The 22162-nt window shown below is 45.0% G+C and overlaps 1 protein-coding gene across 4 annotated transcripts in view; it reads right to left on the bottom strand.

Moving 5' to 3' along the window:
* Window positions 1-22162, bottom strand: part of HSF2BP (heat shock transcription factor 2 binding protein) — a 95957-nt gene that overhangs the window by 37542 nt on the left and 36253 nt on the right. For 3 of the 4 annotated variants that reach the window (XM_086676085.1, XM_086676083.1, XM_086676082.1), the window contains exon 8: window positions 4924-5027. In XM_086676085.1, coding sequence (XP_086532211.1) covers window positions 4924-5027 — 104 coding nt within the window. Of the gene's footprint in view, window positions 1-4336; window positions 4692-4923; window positions 5028-22162 lie in introns of those variants that run through there. The other variant, XM_086676084.1, reaches the window with a different exon arrangement.

The following is a 22162-nucleotide window of genomic DNA, read 5'->3' on the forward strand; positions in this document are numbered from 1 at the left end:
CTGGGAGTTATCACGCTGTACAAAACACAGCCCTTGAGACTATGGAAGTCTGGTGTTTTATCCTACTTGCCAGCTAACGGCTCAGCAGGTTGTAGTTTCACGGGTGCTGGAAGGAGAGACTCGAAACTCCTGAGTCCAAGATAAAGGACTGCACTACTCACCAGCAACCGCCACATCCACACTTGGGCCAGTTCAGCGAGACCCAATTCTACAGCGCCATGAACAGGCCATGGGTTGCCTTACACAGGAGGAACCCCACATCTTTCATAATGGGCAGTAAGCCTACCTGACCTTTGCCCTAGAGGGAAGCATTACCCTTACTGCATGCTTGTAAACAAGCCCACCCTTTGCTCTGGAGATAGACAGCATCTCTACCTACTAAGGGTGCTCACTATGCAAGCATCCTTGCAAAAACAGCTAGGAACAAAGGAGGTCAGTTCCTCTATTCTTAAGATATAAAGAAACATGAGAGTTCCCTGTTTCCAACAAAACTAAATAAATGGACATACATACTATGTTCATGGACTGGAAGGCTCAATATTGCTAAAATGCCAATTCTCCCCAAATGAAATGTCAATTCAGCACAACCCCGATAAAAATCCCAATAGGATTTGTTTTTGGTAGAAAGTGACATGCTGATTTCTCAAATTATCTGGAAACACAAAGAACTTAGAAATAACGAAAAAAACACTTTGAAAAATCAGAAAAGTGTTGGAGGATTTACATTACCTGATGTAAGATTTATTATAGAGTATGATACTGGCATAAAGACAAAAATGGATCCACGGAACAGAATAGTAAGTCCAAAACCACGCTCTCACATACACTGTCATGTGATTTTCAACAAAGGTTCAGAGGCAGTCTGGTGGAGAAAGTGGCCTTCACAACAAATGGCATTATACCAACCAAGCAGCCGTACAGAAAACAAGAACTGGGATTCTCACTTCCTGCCACACGCAAGTATTATTCCAAAATGGATCACAGACCTAAATCTATAAAACTCAAAACTTTAGAACTATTAAAAGAAAACAAATTTAGGCGCACCTGGGTGGCTCAGTCAGTCGAGCATCCAACTTCAGCTCAGATCATGATCTCGCAGTTCATGAGTTCAAGCCCCCCACATTGGGTTTGCTGCTGTCAACGCAGAGCCTGCTTCAGATCCTCTGTCCCCGTCTTTCTACCCTTCCCCTGCTTATGCTCTCTCAAAAATAAATAAAACATTAATACACCAAAAGCACAATTCATAAAAGAAAAAGAACAAGTTAAACCTCATCAAAATTAAGAACTTCCATTCTTTGAAAATGCTTTAAAGAAAATGAAAAGAGGGGCGCCTGGGTGGCGCAGTCGGTTAAGCGTCCGACTTCAGCCAGGTCACGATCTCGCGCTCCGTGAGTTCGAGCCCCGCATCAGGCTCTGGGCTGATGGCTCGGAGCCTGGAGCCTGTTTCCGATTCTGTGTCTCCCTCTCTCTCTGACCCTCCCCCGTTCATGCTCTGTCTCTCTCTGTCCCAAAAAAAATAAATAAACATTGAAAAAAAAAATTTAAAAAAAAAAAAAAGAAAATGAAAAGAGAAGCCACAGACTGGGAGAAAATATTTGCAAACCACGTACTGACAAAGGATTTGCATCTAGAATATACAATGAACTCTCGATACTCAATCAAAACAACCCAATTTTTTTTTAATGGGCAAAAGATATGAAACGATACCTTATCAGAGAAGATACATGGATGGGAAATTAGTACATGAAAAGGTGTTCAACATCGTTAGTCATAACAAAAGTGCAAATTAAGGGGCGCCTGGGTGGCGCAGTCGGTTGAGCGTCCGACTTCAGCCAGGTCACGATCTCGCGGTCCGTGAGTTCGAGCCCCGCGTCGGGCTCTGGGCTGATGGCTCAGAGCCTGGAGCCTGTTTCCGATTCTGTGTCTCCCTCTCTCTCTGCCCCTCCCCCGTTCATGCTCTGTCTCTCTCTGTCCCAAAAATAAATAAACATTGAAAAAAAAATTTATAAAAAAAAAAAAAAGTGCAAATTAAGACCACAGTGAGGTGTCACTATCTAAAGTCTAAAGTTAAACAGAGAGACCAGCGAGCACTGACAAGGTTACGCAGCAGTTGACATACTGCTGGGGGGTGTGCAAAATGGTAGCATACACTTACCATACACCTAGACGTTCCACTCCTAGGTATTTACCCAAAAGAAATGAAAACATATATCCATGCAAAGACATACTAGAATGTTCACAACAGTTTTATTTATAATAGCCGAAACCTAGAGACAACCCAAATGTCTATCAACACCTGAATAAATAAAGCAACTGCAGTGCACCCACATCACAGGGCACTATTTAGCGATAAAAAGCAGCCAATTATCAGTCCATAATAACAACACGGACGGATCTCAAAATAATCATGTGGAATGAGAGAAGCCAGGCAAAACAGAATACAAGATGCAGGAATCCAGGAATATAAATTCGTGGAAAATGAAAACTAATTTATAGTGCAAAAAGGTGGTGAATGAGTGGGAAGACAGGAGCAGAGGGATGGGAGGGAGGGACCACCAAGTGGTACAAGGTACCTTTTGGGGGTGATGGCCACCTTCACTATCTTTATTGTGGTGACAGGTGCATATTTACATCAAAACTTATCCATTGATTGCCTTAAACGTGTGTTTATTGCATGTCAATTATACCTCCAAACTGCTGTTACAAAAAAATCAGCATTCACCAGCAAGTGGAACTGAAGCTCCAGGGGAGATTGACCTAAGTTATGAAAAAATAAGGAAAGTCTATTTTTGCACACTTGAGTGAAATATGTACCTACTAAACACACAGTGTTAAAAGTTATGATGGTGGCGCCTGGATGGCTCAGTTGGTTAGGTGTCTGACTCTTGATTTCAGCTCAGGTCATGATCTCACACTGCGTGAGATTGAGCCCCATGTCAGGCTCTGTGCTGACAGTGTTGGAGCCTGTTTAGGATTCTCTGTCTCCCTCTCTCTCTCTCTCTCTCTCTCCCTCTCCCCCCCCCACTCCCACTTGGGTGCATGCACATGCGCACTCTCAAAATAAATGTTAAAAATAAATAAATAAAATAAAAGTTATGATGAACAGATTGGGACAAAATTTTGTTAACTTGGTGGTCAGACGTTGGCCACAACATTTTTCTAGATGTGTCTCCTGAGGCAAGAGAAACAAAAGCAAAAATAAACTGTTGGGACTTCATCAAAATAAAGTTTGCTTCTGCACAGCAAACAAAACCAATAAAATAAAAAAGTAACCTACAGAACAGGAGAAGACATTCACAAATGACATGTCTGATAAAGGGCAAGTATCAAAAATACACAATAGAACTTATAAAACTCAACACCCCAAAAAACAAATACTTCAATTTAAAAATAGGCAGAAGGGGGCGCCTGGGTGGCGCAGTTGGTTGAGCCTCCAACTTCAGCCAGGTCACGATCTCGCGGTCCATGAGTTCGAGCCCCGCGTCGGGCTCTGGGCTGATGGCTCAGAGCCTGGAGCCTGTTTCCGATTCTGTGTCTCCCTCTCTCTCTGCCCCTCCCCCGTTCATGCTCTGTCTCTCTCTGTCCCAAAAATAAATAAACGTTGAAAAAAAAAAATTTTTTTAAAATAGGCAGAAGACAGGAACAGGCATTTCTCCAAAGAAGACATACAGATAGTTAACAGGTACACGAAAAGATGCTCAATGTCACTCATCACCAGGAAAATGAAAATCAAAGCCCCAATGAGATCCCACCTCTCACCTGTCAGAACGGCTAAAATCAAAAACACAAGAAATAAGAGCTGTTGGTGAGCATGTGGAGAAAGGAGAACTCTCATGTACTATTTATTGGTGGGATGGCAAACTGGTGCAGCCACTCTGGAAAATAGTATGGTGGTTCCTCAAGAAGTTAAAAGCAGATCTACCTATGACCCAGTAATCACACTACTGGCTATTTACCCAAAGAGTATGAAATCGCTAATCCCACTAGCGAAAGCATATATGCACCCCTACGTAAACTGCAGCGTTATCTGTAGTAGCCAAATTATAGGAGCAGCCCAAGCGGTCTCATCTATTGATGAGTAGATAAAGAAGATGTGGCATACGTATAATGGAATACTACTCAGTCATAAAAAGGAATAAAATCTTGCCATTTGCAATGATATGACTGGATCCAGAGAGTATAATGGTATGTGAAATAAGCCAGTCTGAGAAAGACAAGTATCATATGATTTCACTCACAATTAAGTGGAATTTAAGGAACAAACAAACAAAGGGGAAAAATAGGGACAAACCAAGAAACAGACTCCTAACTATAGAGAACAAACTGGTGGTCACCCGAGGGGAGGTTGGTGGGGGGGGGGGAAGATAGATGAAGGGAATCCAGAATACATTTATCATGAGAAGCAGTGAGTAACACAGAGAAATGTTGAATGTATAATGTATACATGTATTATATAGCGGAAACTAATATAACACCGAAGGTTAACTACACAAAGACAGTAGACAGAGCTTTTATTTCAAAGAAAATAACAACCCCACATACACATACTACATATGTAACTCCAGGGCTGCAATCTCCCTGATGTCTTTTTCCCCACGTTCTTTCCCTGACATTCGGAGCCGCAGACGACACACCCAGTGCTGTAACTGCCCGCAGAGAAAGGGATGGGTGAACGCCCCTTGCCAGCTGTTCTAGAAGATCATTTTTCTTTGTGTCACAGAATCATAACTGAGAGCAATACTCCAGAAGCAGAACCAGAAATACCCTAGCACCCCACTGAGCTCTTTATAGTTTGAAAGCTTTCTTTGAAAAAATGCTAATACCCTTGGGCCCGCCATCCCAACCTTACAGCTTCCTCCAGCCACAGAGGGGCAGGCGCCCAGGCTGGGCGAGAAGGCGCACAGGGGAGCCCTCTCTCCTCACCACTCAGAAGCCACCAAAGCAGCGGGATGAAGCCCGGGCTCTCGCTGATGTACTTCAGGCCTTTCAGGTTGATGCTCACGTTGTACAGGGACATCAGCAGTAACCTGAAATGTAAAGAAGGCAGGTTGAGTTGTGCCCCACGTGGAGTCTCACCCCCAGCACACCTCCTGGTGAACACCGCGGGGGTCCCACTCAACAGGCCGGGTGACAGGGGCCGGAAACGGGGTGTAGGCCTCCAGGACGCTACAGGAAAATGGGAAGCTCCGGCAACAGGGCCACATAAAACCACCTTCGCAAAGTGCACCTAATCAAGGGACACGACTGCAGAGAGGGTCCCACAGGAAACCTCAAGACCAGATTTATGCAGTCATCTCTTATTACCAGTCCTGCATTTACACACAGGCAACCCTCAATTCACAAGCATACTGTGTTCTAACAGTTCAATTCAGCTGCTTACAACTGAATCCTATCTTCTCATTCAATGGAAATTATCCAGATGCCTGGGTAGCCCACTCAGGCCATACAAATGTGTTTAATCCACAGCATGAGGGATGAAGAATGCCATAACCCCATTTCTAACACCGACAAGACAGTATCCAGAGTTAATCAGGATCTTAGAAGCTATCGTAAGAACTGACCACAACTGCTAAGTTAGAGTCTAATGAAAACTGGAAAACTGCCAGACAGATTTCTAGTAATACTGCAGAATACAGAGATCCCAAAACCTCACATTGCAAAGCAATTTAAAAGAAAAGAAATGAAAAGAAAAGAAAAAACAAGCTACACAAAGATTTTGCAAGCCCCTGAAAGAATGGATGAGCTTGCAAGAAGTAAAGGGAAAATACCCCTGACCAGGAACTCGGTGAGAGTGCAAATTCAGGGAGGCGTGACGACAGATTCCAGAAGCACACAGCTATGGTGCAGCAGAGTGGCTATGGGCAGCAGGACAGAAGGAAAGGTCTCAGACCCACACGAGACAGGGACTCAGATCACAGAGCCCTGCGGAAAACCAGAGAGAGTGAGCTGTCAAGCTGGGCATGAATCCACACTTTGTGGATGGCCTGAAAATCCACAAGCCAATAATTTTAAGACAAAGGAGAGCCGGGATAGAACCCTCAACCCGATCTTCAAAGAACTGCCCCAAATACAGTACCAACAAATGTGAGTCCATAACAAAAATCACAAAAGCCATGAGAAACGAGATGTCACAAGTGAGAGCACAAAGAACCAATGAGAGTCAGAATTTTTCTACAAAGAGAACTGGCACACCCTGGAAGTGTCAACCACAGAACAGAAAATGGGTATATTTAGTAGGTACAGAGAATACAAAGAGAGGGGCGCCTGGGGGGGCTCAATCGGTTGAGCGTCCAACTTCGGCTCAGGTCACGATCCAACGGTTCGTGAGTTCGAGCCCCACATCGGGCTCTCTGCAGTCTGCACGGAGCCTGCTTCAGATCCTCTGTCCCCTCTCTCTCTCTGCCCCTCCCCCACTTGCACACATTCTCTCTCAGAAATAAAAATAAATATTAAGAAAAATACAAAAATAAATTTAAGAAACGAGATAAAGGAGCTACGGAGTATTACAAGTGGCCAGCCCATTCAAAGGAGGACCTAGAACTTACAAAAAGTGAAAGGGTAACATTCAAATGGTGAAACTCAAGGGAAACTGAGGCGGTGGCAAGGCTGGTAAGGAGAGGCCCCACACAGAGAGAGAGAAGGAGTTAAAGGAGCTACGGCGAGCAGAGCACAGGCGGGGAGGAGGGAGCGTAGGCAGGCGGGGACTCGGCCCGGGACGCCGCCCGGGAGCACTACAGTGCAGGGCAAAACCTCCGTGGCCCCGGCCCAGCCTGCACGGACAGACAGCACCTCCACAAGGCAGCCCCGAAGAGGCCCCGTGAGCAGTAGGGGCTGGAAAACCAAGGACAGGGCCCAGAGTGTGTTGATCACCTCAGGGGAGTCGGAGTTTAAGAGTCAGGTAAAGCTAACCGCCTGCTAGGACAAACTCTTTCCCTTCAGGAAGAGATAACAGAACCCAGAGTCCACAGAGACAACCTGCAAAGTCCAGGAGACGCTGGAAGATTTACCCGGCAGGGCCCACTAGGGTGCAGAGAGAAGGCATTTCTTTGGTGCAAATGCAAGGGAAGCCAAAACGGTCAGTAAACAAGTTTTTTTTTAATGTACGGTACGGCAAACTTTTAAAAAATCAAAACCACTGCAAAAACTCCGTAATAAGCAATACGTCAACATTTTAAATAAAGAAGGGATCAGTAACAGTGTCATGCCAAGACACATTGGAGCCTGAAGCAAAAGAAAATCAATAATAGCGATTCAGTCCATTAACAAGGGACTAATTAAATCAACTGCGGTACACGCACACATGCACGCCACAGAAATGTTTACTACGGTTTTCTGTTAAAATAGTTGGTTTCTAAGCTCCGTGGCTTATTCATTTTTGCAGCCACACAGCCTGCTGCAGGGCCTGTAAGCACTCAGTTTGAATACGGAAAGGGCACCAACCCCCAGCGACTGAGAGCCCCAGCAGGGCAAAGCACGCAGAGACAAGGCGTTCTCTCCCCGTATTCCCATGGGTGTTTGCAAAGTCAAAGTAATGCTACCAAGTTCAAGAAGACAACGCTAGACTAGCGCCCTCCAGGGCAGTGATGCCCAGTTCTCAGATGATGGTCCTCTGCCTTCTCACGGGCCACAAAAGGAGCCAAACTTGCAAATCCTTTCAAGGTTTCCCGAGAATGTTTGCAGTATCCAAACCCTATTCATTAGTAATCTATTTAATGAGTTACTAAGAGCGGTCCAAATGTCGTATTCATGAGGAAAATTCAGCACTTTAACTAGAACTTTCTGAGGCCTCCAACCCAGGAATCTAAGAAGAGAGAAGTTCTTTTCTCAGATCACCAACACAGGTAGTCGGAATTCCTCCAAGTTACACGTAGTGTCCCCGCGTTTCCGTATGCTACAACAGCACGGCCGAGTCACTGCTACAGAGGCCATGTGGCCCGCAAAGCCTAAAGTACTTTCTCTCTGGCCCTCTACATATAAAGTTTGTGACCCCTGCCTTAGAGAATGAAAATAAGCTAGCTAATCTTTTTTATTTTTTTTTAAGCTAGCTAATCTTTAAACCTTAAAAGGCAGAATCGGCACGTGAGTGAAAGCTGGAATACAGGGCAAACCCAGGAAATACAGGCAGCCGAAACGCTCCACTGACTGCCATTTAAGGTGGCAAAAACGACTCACAAAATTGACAAGTACCTTTAAAATTCGTATTTGGTCAAAATCAGCCATCCGGAGGCAGCTAAGATGAGAACAAATGTGATCGCAGTGATCTCATGTCATTGCCAGGCTGTATCTCACAGAAGACCAGAGACTTCTCCAAGGTCACACGGGACTCAGCAAACAGCAAACCCAGAAAACCTTCTGTTCCAAGATTTCTATTCTAACCACAAGTATTTTGTAAATCACGTATCAAGTTTCCAACTGCAAAGTCAAGAGAAACTGCACCATCGACTCTTCTGGCACTGAGGGATTAAAAGTACACGTCACCTCCCAAAGTGCTGGGGTGCCAGGAGTCCGACGTCCCTCCAGTGACCAAAAAAGTAGGCAGATTCTGCTTCCTTCCATGAAGCTAAGCAGAAGATTTGTTACAAACAGACGCGAAGGCTCCGAAGGCTGGGAACCGCGGACACATCTGGTATCAACAGAGAGAGGATGAAACCCAGGCTACGCGAGAGACACTGGCAAACCCACTCCTTCCACCCAGCTTCCCCGGGCCGGGCTGCACAGAGCGGCCTGGTAAGAAGCCAGGAAGCCCTCCTGACAGTCCGACGGACAGGCTGAGTCATTACAAGTAAAGGTGACACTCCTGGATTACCTTACTCGTCTTAAAAGAAATGACGACTGGGAGTAACAAAGAACAGAGCCACCCAACACTTCAAAACAAGCCAACAACAGAAATAGACAAAAAGGCATAACCACAGGAAAGAAAAGCCCCGACCGGTCATCTGGACTAAAACCAAAAGTAGCCAAATTAGCACCGTCAAGTAAAGCTGGGGAACAATGAGCAATAAAATGCTTATAAAAGCCCGCACATATTAACCGAGAGAGGCAAACGGCAGAGCCTTACCACCATACTTCAGACGAAACAACGCACAGAAACTGGCAGTTTGAGGCCCACCAACATATACATATTTTTGGAAATCTCACTGAGCATTTGCCATGGGCCAACTGTAGGAGCAGGTACCTGTCCTAGTAAATATTTTTGAAGCTTTTACTCAAATCCCAGTTAACATGCAGTGTAGTATTAGTTTCAAGCGTACGATATAGTGATTCGACACCTCCATACATCGCCTGGTGCTCATCACAAGTGCCCCCCTTAAGCCCCATCACCTATCGCACCCATCCCCACCTCCCCTCTGGTGACCAGCAGTGTGCTGTCTACAATTAAGAGGCTGTTTCTTTCTTTGCCTCTCTTCTTTTCCCCTGTGCTGCTTTTGTTGCTTAAATTCCATACCTATAAGTGAGATATGGTATTTGTCTTTCTCTGACTTATTTCACTTAGCATAATACTCTCTAGATCCAACCATGTTGTTGCAAATGGCATGATTTCACTCTTTTTTAAGGCTGAATAATATTCCATTACACACACACACACACACACACACACACACACACCACATTTTTATTCATTCATCAATGGACATTTGGGCTGCTTTCATAGTCTGGCTATTGTAAATAATGCTGCTATAGACGTTGAGATGCATGTACCCCTTTGAATCAGTATTTTTGTATCCTTCGGGTAAATACCCAGTAATACAATTGCTGGATCATAGGGTAGTTCTATTTTTAACTTTTTCAGGGAACCCCATACTGTTTTCCAGAGTAGCTACACCAGTTTGCATTTCCACCAACAGTGCACAACACAAGGCTTCCCTTTTCCCCACATCCTGGACAATACTTGTTTCTTGTGTTGTTGATTTTCACCATTCGACAGGTGTAAGGTGGTAGCTCACTGCGGTTTTGGTTTCCATTTCCCTGATGATGAGTGACACTGAGCATCTATTCATGTGTCTGTTGGCCATCTGGATGTCTTCTTTGGAGAAACACCTGTTCGTGTCTTCTGCCCATTTTTTAATTGGATTGTTTTTTGGGTGGTAAGTTCTATTAGTTCTTTTTATATTTTGGATACTAACCCTTTATCAGACATGTCATTTGCAAAGATCTTCTCCCATTCAGCAGGTTGCCTTTTAGTTTTGTTGGTTTCCTTTGCTGTGCAGAAGATTTTCATCTTGACAAAGTCCCAATATTTTACTTTTGCTTTTGTTTCCCTTGCCTCTGGTGAGATATCTAGAAAGTAGTTGCTACCACTGATGTCAAAGACCTCACTGACTGCATTCTCCTCTGGGATTTTGATGGTTTCCTGTCTCACATTTAGGTCTTTCATCCATTTTTAATTTATTTTGTGTCTGGTGTAAGAAAGTGGTCCAGTTTCATTCTTTTGCATGTCGCTGTCTAGTTTTCCCAACACCACTTACTGAAGAGACTGTCTTTTTTTTCCGTTGGATATTCTTTCCTGCTCTGTCAAAGATTAATTGACCATATAGTTGTGGGTTCATTTCTGTTCCATTGCTCTACGTGTCTGTGTTTGTGCCAGTACCATATTGCGTTGATAACTACAGCTTTGTAATATAACTTGAAATCTGGAAATGCGATGCCTCCAGCTTTGCTTCCTTCTTCAAGGTCACTGTGGCTAGTCAGGGTCTTTTGTGGTTCCATACACATTTTAGGACTGGTTGGTTGTTTCTTTTTTCCAATAAGTACAGAAATTAAATACATAATCTGCTTGTTTTAGATTCTGCGCCCCCTTATCAAGTTAGAACCTACAAATCAGCATATGTAACCCTAACCAAATGTCTACAGATTAATTTTTACCTACTGTGTAGCATTAAAGGCCCAGAAAAGATAGAAAGAATGATACAATACCCACCTCCCTGGTTAAGAAAAAAAAATCTTATCACCATAGTCAAATCCCCTTTGTGAACTCTGTCTAAATGCATACCTTACCTCCATTTGTCCCATGACACAGCCACGCACTTTTAGACATTTTCACAGCACACGTGCAGAGCCCGACAATCCCATCTTCCGTGTCTGTATCGGTGGCAGCATACTGTACCGTAATATTCCACACCACAGTGAGATGTTTGTCCACATTGACTTGAATAGTATTTTCATGTGAATCAATCACACTCTATCTATTCTGTGGCTGACAAAGGTTTAGATAATTCCTAGTACGTGCTATTACAAATGCAAATGCCATGACATTTCTGCACTAGTGTCCTAGTGTTTACAGCTAAAACTTTTTCTGGAGTATGTGCGCAAAAGGGGATTACCTTTTCCAGGCATAAGCATATTAACCTCAACAGATGCTGCCCACCTGCCTTCGTCTCCCTCCCACCAGCGGCGGACAGGTGTAAGCATTCTCAGGCCTCACATCTCTCCACAGCTCTTAACTGTCAGACACTGATTTGTTTCAATGAGATAGAATGAAGTTATCTCATAATGGTAATAATTTGCATTCTGATTGAAGCCAAGAATCTTTTTCCATATTTATGAAGCTTGCCAGTGTTTCCTTTGTGAACTGCCTGATGATCTCTTTTGCCCATATGTGTATTACATTATTTGCTTTTTTCTTAATGAAAATGCCAAACACAGATTTTTTGTTTTTTTAAAAAGTGCATATAGAATGATCAAACTGGGTAGGCTGAAACCCTTAAAATGCCTTTAAGAAAAATCAAGGCTATATTCAAACTACCACCTACCAATTGAAAACTTAGTATTTGACTAATTCACTGAGTGTTAAACATTTTGTGGCTGCAAGCTCTGCCGCCTGAAAAATAAAATATAGTAGCTCCCAAATGTTAGAAACATTTTAGAAGCTTTGTTGACCTTTGTTAATATCTGGAAATGCTGCCAACTCTAAGGAATTTGAACATAACCTAAGATTTTGTCCTCAAACGTATGTCCCTCTTCAAAATATTTAACCATTAACCAACATTCTAGAAATACGCTGTAATGTCCTTAATAATAACTTCCCAGGGCACCTGGGTGACTCAGTCGGTTGAGCGTCTCGACTTCGGCTCAGGTCATGATCTCTCGATTTGTGGGTTCGAGCCCCACATCGGGCTCTGTGCTGACGGCTCAGAGCCTGGACACTGCTTCAGATTCTGTGTCTCCCTCTCTGTCCCTCCCCTGCTCATGTTCTGTCTCTGTCTCAAAAATAAAAATAAACACTAAACAAAATAATAACAATAGCTTTCCTACTACTTAGGATTAACAAAGTTTGGTAACAATTAAGAAAATGCAATCATGTTTGAGGATTTCTTTTCAACTGGAATCAAGCTGTTCCTTATGTGAAGGTTCAGCTCACCCAAATGCATGGTTACACTCTGTACGACTTTAACAACAAACAGGTATAACCAGACCCTAGAAAGTGTATGTCTGCCTCCTTTGCTCATTTAGCATCATTTACTGAGTACCTTCTGTGTATCAGGCCTTGGGAATACAGAGCTGAAGCACGGTCTGTGGCGCCCAGAAGTTTCCAGCAAAGGGAGGAGAGATGAGCAATGCATCCACTGAGTGCACTGTGGTGCCTGTAGAGTTCCCTCTCCAAGCTTAGAGTCCTAAGTGTAGTCCTAAAACACGGCCACTATGACATTTGGGGGAAATGCTTCTAGAATCATCTTTATAAAGTACAGTCTGGGTTCTCACCTTCCAAGTTCTCTCCTCTTTGGAAACTGGGATTCCACGGGAAAAATCAGCCCAATGGTCCTTAGGATGGGGAATCATCACTCAAGGAGGCTCAGCTCTGCAAATGTAGCTATGACCATGCAAGACTGCATCCGTTCCAAAACATAATAATGCTAGTTTGGCCATAAACTGTGAACTGGTTTTCTGCAGAACTCACAAGCTGGTTCTGCACCAGAGGAAATCTCTGCACCTGGGAGACTGCAGGTACAAGACTTCTCACTGACTAAACCCTGCTGATGACATCTAGGAAGCCGTCAAGTGGACCAACAAACAACTCAAGTAGCAGGGCCAAGTACATCCCCTACTGCAAAGGTGCTTCTGTAATCGTGCCTCCATGTGCCTGGGCGAAAAACACCTTTGCGGAGCTTCTGTCCTCTCCAGCCTTCCCTGACCGTAAACACCGTATGCTCCCCGGGCCCTGAACTGTGGAACTTGCTGTGTCGACGACCTATGGCTGGTACCGAGTAACCACACCCCCTTCCTGGAGCATGCAGATGAACCCCAAACCTGGGGATGGTGTTCCGCTGAGAACCAGTGGTCTTTGTTCGGGAATGTGGAGAAGTCCCCCCACCCCTGCAACCTCCAATAGCTTGCCCTGCCTGAGGTCCCCTTTCGCCAGCTGGGGAGCCACCTTGAACCCGGGGCCTCCAGCAAACCCGTTCAGTGGCCCTAAGTAGCAGGTACGACAAGATGCTAAAAGGCCTCGCATGGTCTATTTGATAGGATTGGTAAAACCACAATGAAAGGCAATGACAATCAGTTACTGAGAAAATTAAGTACAAAAGAAATAGAAGGTACTTAGAAAGGCCCAAGTGACTCCGATTCCTGAAATCCAGATCCCCCACACGAAACAAAGATTTTGCTGGTCCAGCTCTCGAGTGTCAAGAACGACAACACCCGTGTCACGCCACAGCAGTGGGGAGGGACAAGACCCAACCAGGAGAGGCTCAGCGTCCACCACAGCAGGCTGAGTGCCAGCGCCGTGCACGTTGGCCTGTGCGGCCCCAAGGTCCGGGTACAAGCCGGACACGGCAGAGCGCGCCAGGTGCCGCGCGTACGCCTGCGTGACCTGAGGCTGGAGGCGGAGGACGAGAGCTGGCGCCGGTGGCGACGGGGGCTGCTGACCCGGCCAGCACGGGCTGCCGGGTGATAACGGAAGTGCTGGAGAAGAGGTGGACGGGAGCCCCTGCGGCTTGCCGGCAGCTGGTAGCGCTGACCTCCCCCGCCTTGGCTGACGGAGCCTGGTGTAGGGCTGGCCTGGGCTGAGAGGCTGCTGTGTGAGGACGTGAGAAACACCCACAGGCACCCACAGGGAAGGCGGTCCTGGCTGGGGCAGCAGGAAGGCGATCCCCTCGGAGGCCCAGATGCCAAGGCTCACGAGACATAGCACTATAGCAAACGGCAGTCCGGCCATCCTGCTGGAACAGAACAAAGCACCCGAGAGGCCCAGCAGCCGCCTGTGCGTCTGGCTACCAGATATAGGAAGTTTCTAGATTTGGAGTTAAAAAAGGGTCTTCCCCCAAAACAGGCAGATAAGCCAGGACCAGTGAGAAATTACACAAGCTGAGAGGACAGGACGCTGAAAGAACTCACCGAGGCCAAGTCACAAGAATGTCTCACTTGTCACCCTGTGGGTGTGTGCCACCAAAGAGACCTACTGGGTCCCACAGTAGGATCAAGTCTATTACAAGGCCAGTGGCCCACGGGGCCCACAGGGACTTCAAGAGGAAGCAAAAGGAACGAGGCACCATGAGACACCACCCTTCATGTTATGTCAGGTAAACCCAAAGCCACCCAAACTCCAGCAGAGCTGACAATTGGGCCCTGATGAAGGTTGTCACAGCACAAATGGGGGCCAGTAGAGAGGGAGGATTTGAAAATGCCAAAGCAAGAGATGTTGACCAACTGAGCAAAATCGCAGAGGGCAGCTAATCAAAACCAGAGGCAGAAGGACCAGTCACCCAAAATCCCAGAAGGCCACAGGTTCCTCTGACACACACAGAAGAAAGAGAGTGGGTGGGCATAAATGAGGCAGCCGCCATAAGAAGGTCACGCCCACCCCCCCAATCCTCCCTGGGTAGCAGGAAGGAAAGCCACTTGCTGGGAACACATCTGCAAGGGACCGAGGAACGGTGAAGTGGTCAAGGTCACAAAGAGTCTGAAGTCTGACCTGGCCACTCTGAAGACCAAAGCGGAGACTGGGGAGGACACGGACAGGGCCCCGGCAGGGGCTTCAGACCAGGAAAGGGTGAGATGGCATGGCTGCACTGGGAACCTTCTGGTCAAGCATCACTGAGCAGCCCTGGCGTAGGAAAGGAGAAGGCCCATGGCCGGTCCAAGGCTAGAGCATCAAGAAAAGGGGGGGTGGGGGGGTGCTGTGACTGCCAACAGGCAAGTAGAAACCTGGTGTGTTCCACACAGGATCCCGGCGAGTGGGACAGAAAGCAAGCTGGCCAGGGAGGGTGACAGTTAGAAGGAGCAGGAGCTTAAGGGGCAACGAGGAGGGAGCAGGAACAGAGAGGATATGTACCTGAGCGCCGCAGTGGGCTCTGCCATGTCACAGGCTGAAATGCGTGGCGGCAAGACTGGGTTATTCACGGTGTCGAGCAGCAGCATCTCTGCAACTGAGAAAGGCAAGCAGCCTTGACATCAGAGCATTGAAAGCATCACCACAAACACGATCAAGACATTCAAGACCGAAGGGAACGGCAGGCAGGGGAAGCCACAACCCCCGTGCTTGCCGAGTGGACAAGGGGAGGCAAAGGTGGACGGGGAGGTAACTGGCTGCTTGAATTCTGAAGAAGGAAAAGGTTTTTTATGAAGTGGAAGAGAAATGGATTTTTTTAAATGGACTTTAAAAACGATGGGGCGCCTGGGTGGCTCAGCCGGTTGAGCGTCCGACTTCAGCTCAGGTCATGATCTCACGGTGAGTTTGAGCCCCAAGTCAGGCTCTGTGCTGACAGCTCAGAGCCTGGAGCCTGTTTCAGATTCTGTGTCTCCCTCTCTCTGCCCCTCCCCCACTCATGCTCTGTCTCTCTATCAAAAATAAATAAACATTAAAAAAGTTTTTTTAAATAAAAAAAAAAAAATGAAAGCTAGGACTTGCAGTTTCCAGTTCTGCATGTCAGGAGCTGGGGGCCATCACGCCATCCTAATGATAGGTAAAAAGCTCAACAGACTGAAAAGTCCACAACCCACAACTGCTCCTCTTGGATCCCAAGGAGAGGGGAGTACACAGGGCAAACTGCTGTCCCCAAGACTGGAGAGACAGGTGGATACGGGGCCACAGCTCACCGGAGCAGAGTCATGAGCAAAAACCAGTGCAGGAGCAAGTGCTGGGGCAGGAAATCCTGAATGGTAACTGGTGAACCACCAGAAGCTCAGTGTAGACAAGCCTGAGCGTTAGAAAGTGCGGGGCTCCCAGCCAGGGTGCCTCCACAGGGTGGCCTGTGGCGTGCACCTGCAGGGGCTCGACTGGGTGTCCAGGGCTGGGTGAGGGAAAAGGACCCGTTCGGAAACACACCAGGGCACTCTGTTCTTCCCAGCAAGGCCTGCCCTCAGGGGAAACTAGTTAACTGGACCCTAACTGACCTAGGAAAGGGAGATACCCAAGAGCAGCCCACTCCAGCCATCCTCTTCCACTGGGGGGGTGGGGGGAGGGCAGGGGAGGAAAAAGCTGAGAAACACTCATGAAGTTCACAGTCCAGAGGCCCAGGCTCACTGGAAGACTGAGCCCAGGTCACAGGACTACAGAATGTGTCCTCCCTGTGACATGTCACCACCATGTTACTAAAAGGCTGTTTACAGCACTTCCTTCTACCCAGGTCACTTGCCTGGTTATCGAGAAAAAAAAATCATAAGGCAAAAGGCAAAAAAAAAAAACCCATTCGCAGACAAAGCAAGCAACAACACAGCCAGACACGGCCGAGATGCCTGAGTTGTCAGACCAGGAATTCAGAACAACCATGACGAATACGCTAAGGGCTCTGATGGATAAAGCAGACCGCACGCAAGAGCAGACGGGCAAACGTAAGCAGAGAGATGGAAATCGTGAGGAAAAACCAGAAAGAAATTCTAGACACAAAACCACTGTGGCAGAAATAGAGGATGCCTTTCATGGGCTTCCTAGTGGGCTGGACATGGCTGGCAAAAGCATCTCTGAGCTGGACGACGTAGCCACAGAAACCTACAGAACTGAAAAGCAAAGGGAACAAAGACAAAACCCAAACAGAACACCCAAGGACTGTGGGACAATAAGGGAGGTGTAACCTCCAGGCGGCGGGAATACGGGAGGAGAAGAGAGAGAGAAAGCTGCAGAAACATGCTTGAAACAACGATGGCTGAGAATTCCCTACCCTGACATCAGACACCAGACCCCAGATCTGGGAGGCTCCGAGGACACCAACCAGGGTAAGTGCAAAAATCATGTGCCCCTGGGCAGAGCACTGCCAAACTGCAGAGAATCAAAGAGGAAGGAAAAGTCCTGAAAGAAGCCAGAGAAAAGAACACCTCACCTACAGGACCAGAGACGAGATTCCATCAGCTTCTCTACAGAAGCCACACAAGCACAGAGAGAGGACAGTGAAATTTTTAAAGGGTTGAGAAGGGAAAAAACAAAACAAAACAAAACAAAACAAAACAAAACCCCGAATTCTGCATCCAGTGAAAGTATCCTTAGAAAATGAAACAAAGACTTTCTTAGACAAAAATTGTAATTTGTTGCCAGTAGACCTGCCTTGCAAGAAACGTTAAAATCTCCTTAAAGGAACGTAAGTCACTGAAGGAAAAGTTCCAAGCTGTATTTCTCTTTTCCTTACTTGATCTAACAGCAGTTGGTTCAAGGTAACAGCAAGGAGGGTAGTCCTGGTGACCGAGGAGTATGTGAAATGAACGACAGCACCGGGCGGGCGAGGCTCGGGAGGGAGGAGCAGGATGGTCGTGTTACCTTAAGGGGCCCCTGTACCCGGGAGCCGGCAGCGTTATCCGAAAGGGGATCAGGATTAGCTGTAAATGTATCGCAAGCTGCAGGGCGACCACCGAAAAAGGTAAAAGAGAAATAAGCTGAGATGCTAAGAAAGGAGAGAAAATGGAACCGTGTCAAATGCTCAGTTAAAACCAGGAAAGGCAGGAACAGAGTGGAAGACAAAAACAAGACAAAGACCAAGGGCAACAGAGTAACAACAACGGGAGACAGTAGCCCAACTACGCCAGTTATCTCTTGGAATGTCCAGGGTCCAAGTGCACCAACAGAAAGACAGAGGTTGTCAGAGTGGATCAAAAGACACAGCCCAACCACCGGTAGTCTACAAGAAATCTACTTTAAGTATAAAAATAAATATAGATTAAAAATAAATGGATGGAGGAAAATATACCATGTTAACACCAATCAAAAGAAAGCAGGAGCAGCTCAATTAATTTCAGAAAAAGCAGACTTCAAAGCAAGGAAAATTATCAGTGATAAAAAAAAGGGTATTGCACAGGGGCACCTGGGTGGCTCAGTCAATTGAGCGTCCAACTCTGGATTTCAGCTCAAGCCATGATCTCAAAGTTCGTAAGACTGAGCCCCGCGTCAGGTTCTGCACTGACAGTGTGGAGCCTGTTTGAGATTCTCGCTCTCTGTCTCTCTCTCTGCCCCTCCCCTGCTTATGCCCTGTCTCTCAAAACTAAATAAATAAACTTAAAAAAAAAAGAAGGGTATTACATAATAATAAAGGGGTCAATTCTCCAAAAACACATAACAATTGTTAACATATATGCACCTAACAACAGAGTGTCAAACTAAGTGAGGCAAAAGATGATAGAACTACAAAGAGAAATAGATGAATCCACCTTACAGCTGGAGACTTTGACATCACTGCAACCACAATGGAATGCAACTAGAAATTAGTAACAGAGGGGCGCCTGGATGGCACAGTCGGTTAAGCGTCCGACTTCAGCCAGGTCACGATCTTGCGGTCCGTGAGTTCGAGCCCCACGTCGGGCTCTGGGCTGATGGCTCAGAGCCTGGAGCCTGTTTCCGATTCTGTGTCTCCCTCTCTCTCTGCCCCTCCCCCGTTCATGCTCTGTCTCTCTCTGTCCCAAAAATAAACGTTGAAAAAAAAATTTTTTTTTAATTAAAAAAAAAAAAAAAAAGAAATTAGTAACAGAAAAATAACTGGAAAATCCCTAAATACTTGGAGATTAAAGAACACACTTCTAAATAACACGAATTAAAGAAGTCTCAAGAAAATTTTAAAAATATTTTGGGGTACCTGGGTGGCTCAGTCAGCTAAGCGTCTGACTTCAGCTAGACGTCATGATTTCATGCTCTGTGGGTTTGAGCCCTGCCTCAGGCTCAGTGCTGACTGCTCAGAGCGTGGAGCCTGCTTCAGATTCTGTGTGTCTCTATCTCTCTGCCCCTCCCCTGCTCATGCTCTCTCTCTGTCTCTCTCTCTCAAAAATAAACATTAAAGGGGCATCTGGGTGGCTCAGTCAGTTAAGCGTCCGACTTCGGCTCAGGTCATGATCTCACAGTTTGTGGGTTTGAGCCCCGCATTGGGCTCTGTACTGACAGCTCGGAGCCTGGAGCCTGCTTCCGATTCTGTGTCTCCCTCTCTCTCTGCCCCTCTCCCCCATGCTCTCGCTCTCTCTCTCTTTCAAAAAAAAAAAATAATAAAGATTAAAAAAGAAAAAGATTATCAATGAAACTTAATATAGGAAACCAGCAGAGAAAAATCAATAAAACCAAAAGCTGTTTCTTTGAAAAGAACAATAAAATTGACAGAGAATACATATTACTAATATCAGAAATAAAAAGAGACATTACTACAGATCCCACGGAAATTGAAAGGATAGTAACCTAATACTATGAACAACTCTATGCCCACAAATTTGATAACCTAGATGATATGAATCAATTCCTTACAAGACACAATCTGCCAAAACTCATACAACAAGAAACAGATGATCTGTATAGGCCCTTATCTATTAAGAAATTGAGAAAATAATTAATAACTTTCCAAAACAGAAAGCACCAGGCCCAGATGGGTTCACTGGTCAATTCTACCAAATGTTTAAGGAAGAAATTATACCAGTTCTCTACAATCTCTTTCAGAGGAGAGAAACAGAGAGAATATTTCCTAACTCATTCTTTGAGAACAGCATTACCCAAACACCAAAACCAGACAAAGACATTGTAAGAAAACTACAGACCAATACCTCTCATGAACATAGATGGAAAAACCCTCAACAAAATATTAGCAAACTGAAATTAAAAAAGTATAAATAGAATTTACACCATGACCAAGTGAGATTTAACCTAGGTATCCAAGGCTGGTTCAATATTCAAAAATCAATTACTATATGGGGCGCCTGGGTGGCTCAGTCGGTTGAGCGTCCGACTTCAGCTCAGGTCATGATCTCGCGGTTCGTGAGTTCGAGCCCCACGTCGGGCTCTGTGCTGACAGCTCAGAGCCTGGAGCCTGTTTCCGATTCTGTGTCTCCCTCTCTCTCTCTGACCCTCCCCCGTTCATCCTCTGTGTCTCTCTGTCTCAAAAATAAATAAACGTTTAAAAAAAAATCAATTACTATAATCCATCATATCAACAGACTAAAAAAAAATCACAAAATCATACCAATAGATGCAGAACAAGCATTTGACAAAATCCAACATCCATCCATGAAAAAGTCTCTCGGTAAACTAGGAATAGTTTATTTGACAAACTTGATAAACGGTATTTACAAAAAACCTATAGCTAACATACTTAATGGTAAGAAACTCAAATGTTTTCCACTAAGATCAGGTACAAGGTCAGGATGTCCCCTCTCACCACTCTTTTTCAACATCATGCTGCAAGTCCTTATTAATGCAGGAAGTTAAGAAAATATAGTAAAAGATATACAGATTGGGAAGAAAGAAATAAAACTGTCTTTGTTCACAGGTAACATAATCATCTATGTAGAAAATCTGAAAGAATCAACCAAAAAAGCCTCCCAGAACTAATAAGATTATAGCAAGGTTTTGGATACCAGGTTGACATACAAAAGTCAACTGCTTTCCTATATACCAACAATGTACAAGTAGAATTTGAAATAAAAAATGCAGTATCATTCACATTTAGCATCCCCTACAAATTACTCAGGTATATATCTAACAAGATATGTACAAGATATATATGTAGAAAACTATAAAACTGTGATGAATTAAATCAAAGAACTAAATAAATGGAGGAAAGAAAGAAAATAAAGAGAAGGAGAAGAAGGAAGGAAGGAAGACATATAGACAGAGATATTCCACGTTCATGGATAGGAAGATTCAATGTGAAGATGTCAGTTCTTCCCAACTTGATCTTTAGATTCACCACAATCCCAATCAAAATTCCATCGAGTTGTTTTGTGGGTATCACTAAACTGACTCTAAGTTTATATAGAGTGGCGAAAGACCCAGCATAGCCTACATAATATTGAATAACAACAAGGTTGTAGGACTAACATCACCTGACTTCAGGACTCACTACAAAGCTACAGTGATCAAGATGATGTGATACTGGAAAAAGAACAGACAAACAGATCAATGGAACAGCATAAAGAGCTCAGTAGTAGATCCACACAAACAGAGTTAACTGATCTTCAACAAAGGAGCAAAGGCAATACAACGGAGCAAAGACAGTCTCTTCGACAAGTGGTACTAGGACAAGTGGACATCCACACGCAAAAAAATAAATCTAGACATGGACGTTACACCCTTCACAAAAATTACCTCAAAGTGACTCACAGGCCTAACTGTAAAATAAAATACTATACGGCTCCCAGGGTGTAACACAGGGGAACACCTATGACCCATACATGGTGATGCCTTATGTAGACACAACACCAGAGGTCCAGTAAAACTAATACTTGATGAGCTAGACTGCATGAAAATTAAGAGCTTCTGCTCTGTGAAAGACCACGTCAAGAGATTAAGAAGACAAGCCACAGACTGAGAGAAAATACTTGCAAATGACACAGCTGATAGAAGAATATTATCCAAAATATACAAAGAACTCTCAGAAAACTCAAAGCCATGAAAAGATATGAAAGAACCTTAAAAGATTATTACTAAGTAAAAGAAGCCAGTCTGAGAAGGCTTTCAACTGTATGACACTGTGGAAAAGGCAAAACCATGGAGACAATACATAGATCAAGAACTGCCAGGGGCTGGGGCAGGAAAGAAATGAACAGGTAGAACACAGAAGATTTCCAGGGCAGTGAAAACACTCTGTATACATTAACATATGTTACATATGTTAATTACATATGTAATTAATTAATTACATTACATATATGTTACATATGTAATTAAATTTGTACATAATTAACATATGTTAATGAACATATGCCATAATACATTAGCCCCAATCCACGGAATGTGTGACACTAAGAGTAAACTTAGGTAAATTATGGTCTT

Source organism: Puma concolor, chromosome C2 (assembly GCF_028749965.1).
Source record: "Puma concolor isolate L17-30 chromosome C2, mPumCon1.1.hap2, whole genome shotgun sequence".
NCBI lineage: Eukaryota > Metazoa > Chordata > Mammalia > Carnivora > Felidae > Puma > Puma concolor.